The sequence below is a fragment of the Terrapene carolina genome, unplaced genomic scaffold (genome assembly GCF_002925995.2).
Source record: "Terrapene carolina triunguis isolate 2854851 unplaced genomic scaffold, T_m_triunguis-2.0 Scaffold25, whole genome shotgun sequence".
Lineage (NCBI taxonomy): Eukaryota > Metazoa > Chordata > Testudines > Emydidae > Terrapene > Terrapene triunguis.
Window position 1 is genome coordinate 3,128,329 of NW_020664376.1, and position 6,000 is coordinate 3,134,328.

At 44.8% G+C, this 6,000-nt stretch overlaps 1 protein-coding gene across 1 annotated transcript in view; it reads right to left on the bottom strand.

Moving 5' to 3' along the window:
* Positions 1-4,164, bottom strand: part of LOC112110507 (sodium/hydrogen exchanger 7) — a 100,304-nt gene extending 96,140 nt beyond the window's left edge. Inside the window, exon 1 of the mRNA XM_026650341.1 lies at positions 3,901-4,164. Coding sequence (XP_026506126.1) covers positions 3,901-4,153 — 253 coding nt within the window. The 5' untranslated portion in view covers positions 4,154-4,164. The remainder of the gene's footprint in view (positions 1-3,900) is intronic.
* Between the last annotated feature and the right edge of the window lie 1,836 nt (positions 4,165-6,000).

Here is a 6,000-nt window from a genome sequence, read left to right on the forward strand (position 1 = left end):
GGGAATAAGGGATCTAAGGTCCAGTTCACGCTGCAACTGTGACAACAGGTTATGAAAAATATGGCTTACAGTATGAAGAGTGATGTATGAAACCTCAAATTCTTCTTCAGATCTCACTAATACAAAGTTTTTAGAGAGCATATTTAATCAGAACCTATTGCAGATAGACAAGTGGTGATAGCTTCCATTGAGGTGGTTGTGACAGAGCAGGGAATTTATAAGTGTTGTAGGACTCCACAATGGCTCTTGGTATTCTGGAATCAAGTCAGCCAGTAATGTAAAGTTATGGGAAAGGGGCAAATCTGGGCATAGCAATGGCCTTATCAGACATGGATTCTATACAGACCTCCAAGAACTCAGCTCCTGTGGACAAACTTGTTCTTTGAAGCATAACCAACAATTATGGCCAACAGTCTGGAAGTTAGTGTCCTATGAGTGAAAAAGTAACTCAGTGTTGGAGAATGCAAATCTGCTTCTTTTATAAATGTACTTAGATAGCAGAAGCCACTACTCTTGTTCAGCCACCTGGGACTTTGGAGTGCTTCTTTCCTTACTGAAATTAAATTTGATGGGGAACCTATCTTGTCTTGAACTGAAAGTTAGTGCACATCGTACTATTATCTCTTATGTACTTTTTAGAACCTATACTGATAAAAAAAATAATCACATGCATGTTTATATTGCAGGGACACCCAGAAATCCAAGTCAGAATCAGAACTCTTCGTTAGATATTTGTTTTCCTAGACTGTAAGCTCTCCAATTACCGTGTGTGTAAAGCAGTACACGATAATGGAGGAGAGGATATTAAATTTTATATACATATATAGATTTGCTTGTGTTTTGTTTTATATTCCTTAAATACCCAAGTATCATCTTTCACCAAATGCCTCTCAGCTTAGCCACCATTCTTTGTGTGAATGTTTGTGTAAAAGGAAGAAAGAAACTGCTATACAAATGATGTAACTTTGATATAGCACATGTGCTGTATATAATAATAGAAACGTAACAAATCTAGCTTGTTTTGTTCTATAACACGCCTGCAATATTTTTAAATAATGTGAGACAGACCCTGCCATAGCTTTATTGGCATGAAGACTAACATCTGGGGAGGGGGGGGACAAAAAACACCTGCAAACTCATTTAAATATTTCTTCCCAGAGGTCTGCTGTGTCATGGCAAGAGGGTGTTCTTAAACAAGCACATCATATATTATAATCTTGGAACAAAGAGGCTCATCTATGCATTCCAAATATTAAATCTTTTAAGAGTTGCTGTTTGAAAACATGTAATAATCGTAACAATAGATATATTTTCCTCAAGCACCAGGATCATGTAATTACTAAATGTTTTGACATTTCCCCTGACATTTTTGCATTCACAACAAGAAAGCCTATAATACTATATTTCCTGAGATTTATAAATAGAGAATTTTCACTTTTCTGTCAAAGATCAGAAGCTAGGGAACCATCTTAAGTATCAAGGCCTAAAAGTTACAGTAAATTTATTGCATTTAATTAAAATCCAAGATTTTTCCAATTGAAGTATTTCACATTTTGTGTCAAAATGCATCTCAAGAGGTAAGCATGATACATTCAAATACCCTTGGTGTCCTATAAAATAAATGGTGTGCGTATTTTAGAAATGTAGTAAACGCACACCACTATCAATAGGTATTTTTAAGCCCTTGATGTACATAAAACTTTCATATACAATGAAAAGAAAAAACACTTAAGTCTAGAATACTGTGATGTTTTTAAATACTCCCACCTGAAGCAATTCTGAAGATGACTATATTAAGGCAGTAACAAAGTAACATGCATGATATGATCCTAATCTTTCCTTTCTAATTAATGTTTGTACTGTGCTTTACGCCTCCAAAGTGTTATTCGAGTGCTAAGTAGTACTATGCTAGTAGATAATTCGCCAATCTTTTTAACTTTTAAGTTTGCAGCAGTGTGTGTGTGTGTGTGTAAAATGAAATGCACAGCAATGCAGCAAGAGACCAGTGAGTAAGAAGAGACTGGGATGGGTTAAGAAAAATATCAGCAGAGGAAAATTCCACTGCTTTAACAAGCGATCAGATCTTAGGACAAGTTAGTACTCATCGGGGAAGAAAAAGTTAATTGTTCCTATGTGTAGAATTTCTCATCTGTGCTTATCACATGCAAATTTCAATTACTGTAGGTGTTTTACATTATGATGCAAGAGCTGGTCTACCTAAAGAAAGAAAAGAAGTTCCACTAGCAGTAATAGTTACCAATCAGAGATAGACAAGTCATTTTTTAAATGGATGACATCTTATGGTCAAAATTGTTTATGTTCTCTGAGTAACTGTGTGTGTAAGTGTGTGTGTATAAAAACCATCAGCACAGGTTTACCTGCAGGCCTCTGCACCACTCATTAATTATAGCAGACTGTGGGACTAAGCATATCTGAATTAACAGCTACAGAGTGCAGGTGTGAACATCTGTTCTGTTGTGTCATTTATTTTTGTCCTACAGCTGGATTTTTTTTATTAAAAGAACACGCTCTGTTTGTTTCATTGCCTATTCAACCAAGAGGGCTTAAGATGCACTGTGTAAAAGTTTCCTGGTATCTAATTTCGTTGCAATCACTTGGTAGCCAATAAGTACTGGGTGCCAGAAACAACAAAATAGCAGCTCTTTGGCAGTCAGTTACCAGGACAGAGCACATGAACATTTAATGATGCTTCTTTTCATCTTGTGAAATACTCACCATGGCAGCAATGTTTAAGTTATATTTCAAAGTAATGATGGAGATGACCTGTGTGCACATAGTACAAGAAATATAGAATAAATTCTCTTAGCAAGCTAGCTTCCTAAAATCAGAGAAATTGGTTGAAAAGCCAAAGACTTTTTCATATTGTATTATGGCATTAGAGTGTACAACGATGCAAGTGGGACAGAGCACAGCTACCTCAAATATACATAATGGGGGGAAAACTGTTCATCTGGGATACTATACCCGGCATATGAACTTGCAGGCATAATGGGCGCTTTCTTCTTCTCTATGATCCAGAGCAAGTCCCCAAGCTAAGCTGCCTGAAAAACTGTCACCAAAAATAAGTTATGCATTTGGGGGCTTTATTGGCCTGACATGGATTTTACAGGACTTGTCACTTACCATAAAAGGCAGCTCGTTCTTATTTGATTTTTTTTTTAAACATTCCTGGGTCTCCTAGCCGTTTGACAACAAGGTAGCATGGTGTAAAAAAACAGAACCCAACCACATGCATGTTGGAGGTTGTCTGCCTTCTTCATCAGAATAAAACAGCATGTTTGAGAAAGGAGCAGACAGGAGCAACCTCCCCCCCACGACACACACACACCATGTTATTGTGGATGGCTCCCTCCTCCACCCCCGCCTTCCTTCCTTCCTTCCTTCCACCACTGCGCGACTGAACCTCAGCAGAGAGTGGCACCGAAACACCTGGCTACTCCGCTTCCCTCACACCGACCAATCACGGCCTGGGCCCATTTCATGGGAAATCAGAACTGAAGGAGGTTCCCCTCCAATCCATCACCCCCACCCCCCGGGCAGGCCGGGGAAGGGGGAGCGCAGCCGGATCGCCCCCCAAGGGCCTCGCAATAAAGAGACAGGTCAAGAGGAAAGTGTGTCCGAGACATTACGTCCTAGAGCCGGCGTCTCGTTATAAGCGGTGCGGTCCCTGAGCTCACGGGAACGCGCGTTTACACGGGGAAAGGAAAGTGAAAAGGAGCAGGAGGAGAAGGGGGCTCCTCCCCAACAGCCCGGGTCATTCCCCCGCCCCCGGCTCGGACCGCTGCGGAGATCACAGGAACCGCCCCCCCGGGATACACTGGACCGGCGGGGGCAGCTCCCCCCCGGGGCGCAGCAGCCCGGCTTGCGGCTCCAGCTCACCATAGATCATGGCCAGGCCGGTCTCGTGGAGGAAGCGCACCCGGCGGTGCTTGAAGAGCCAGATGGTGAGGATGGTGAGGGTGAGCAGCAGGATGAAGGTCAGGAGGCTCACGCTGTCCTGCCGGTGACTCTCCTCCGCCTCCTTCTCCGTGGCGATCTCCTCCATGGCGCTGCTGCTCCGCTCCCCGGCCCGCAGCCCGCTGGCCCGCAGCAAGAGCAGGAGCAGCAGCCGGGAGCGCACGGGGAGCTGCATGGCTGGAAGCAGCCGCCGCCTCCTCCACCCGCCCGCCGCGCTGCAGCTGATCCCGGGCTGTCCGAGAGCCCTGGGCTGCGGCGGCGGCTGTCTGCGCGCAGCCTGTCAAGCAGGGCGCAGCTCCAGTGCGCAGGATCCCCCAGCGCACACGGGACGCGCCGCCAGCCAGCCACCCCCTCTCCTGCCCAGCCTCTTAAAGGCGTAGGCCTCCTCCCCACCTCCCGAGGCCCAAATCCAAACGGGGTGGGTGGCAAAGCCCTCGCGCTGGGTTGGAGCTAGCCCGCCTGATGCCGTGGTACTACTCTGCAGGGGCAGCCTGGAAGCCGGCAGGGTTGCCCTTTGCCTTTGTACTAGACTATGCAGAGTCATGTCTGATGATCACTGGCTAGTCCAGGTGTGATGGCTAGCTAGGGTAGCTATTAGATTGTCCGATTAACCCACCATTTCCCCAGCTGAAGATTTGTCTCTCCCTCTACAAAATCCAAATGCTGTGAGGACCTGGTTCTCTACCCTCTTGCCCTTTGTGTAGTCATTGGCAGCTGTGCAAAGTGGCAATACAACACTATCCATGCACACTGGTGGGGTAACATCTTGTACAGGTGCTTGGTATAACATAACATGCAAAGCACAAAGTGCTTCGTTTCTGCAGCAGGATCTGGTTTTCCACATTATTTTTATTATTTTATACACCATAATGGTTAAAATAAGGCAATATTTTAAGAAAAACTACATTGCCTGTTTTATTGACACTGCTTTATGGTTTTAAAACTGTAAGAATGTTTGGGGTGGGGGAATCATCTTGCTTTACTTTTTTCAGTTGACTCACTTTGGATGATAAAATACACTACTCAGTGTCACTTAACCTGCTCAGTTTCAGTTATATCTTAGCATTCTGTTGTAACCTTCGGTTTGTAGACACAGCAGAGGAATCCAAATCCAAATAAGTTTCTGTTTTCATGTATTACTTTTAAACATTTGAATAATACAGTTTTATTAACATTCAGTTTTGTAAACTGCATTGGGGGGCAGTGACCCTCCTAATATTTTTTTCAGTCACCATCCATAGCAATCAATATCAGAAGTACCTAGGAATTATGGTAACAAAGCAGCCTCCCATCATGGCCTAGGATGACGCTTTAGATAGCCTGCCTCAGTTTCCCCTCTTGGACTGATCAAATAAACGTCACTTCAGGCTGTCTTGATTAAAAAAAATACCCCTTCTTGGGGACTAAGTTTATCAATATAAAATAAACCATAATTAAAACTCAGAACCTCAAAACGAAATTCATTCTTAAATTCACAGAACACAGTTTCTCTTCCTCCTCCCAGGCCTTCCTGGCTAGGGCTTTTACAGTCCTTCTCCTGTTTGGATAGGGTCTATCCCAGGCATCCCTGCTCGGCCAGGGTCTCTCCCAGGACTCCCTGCAGACTCTACCATAACATCCTAGACTTTGCCCACTTCACTGCAATTTCCTGCTCTTTTACACTGGAATCAACTGATTACCTTTTAACCAGGGTTGGCTTAGCTCCAAGGCAGGGGTCGGCAACATTCGGCACGCGGCTCGCCAGGGTAAGCACCGTAGCGGGCCGGGCCAGTTTATTTACCTGCTGACGCGGCAAGTTCGGACGATCGCGGCCCCCACTCGCCGCGGTTCGCCATCCCGGTTAGATGGGTTGGGGGTTTGGGTGGGGCATTCAGGAACAGGGAGCAGTTGGATAGGTGTGGGAGTCCCGGGGATCTGGCGGGGGTGTGGATAGGAATCAGAACAGTCAGGGGACAGGTAGGGAGTGGAATCCTAGGGGGGCAGTTAGAGTGGGGGGGGTCTCAGGAGGAGGCAGTCGGGGAC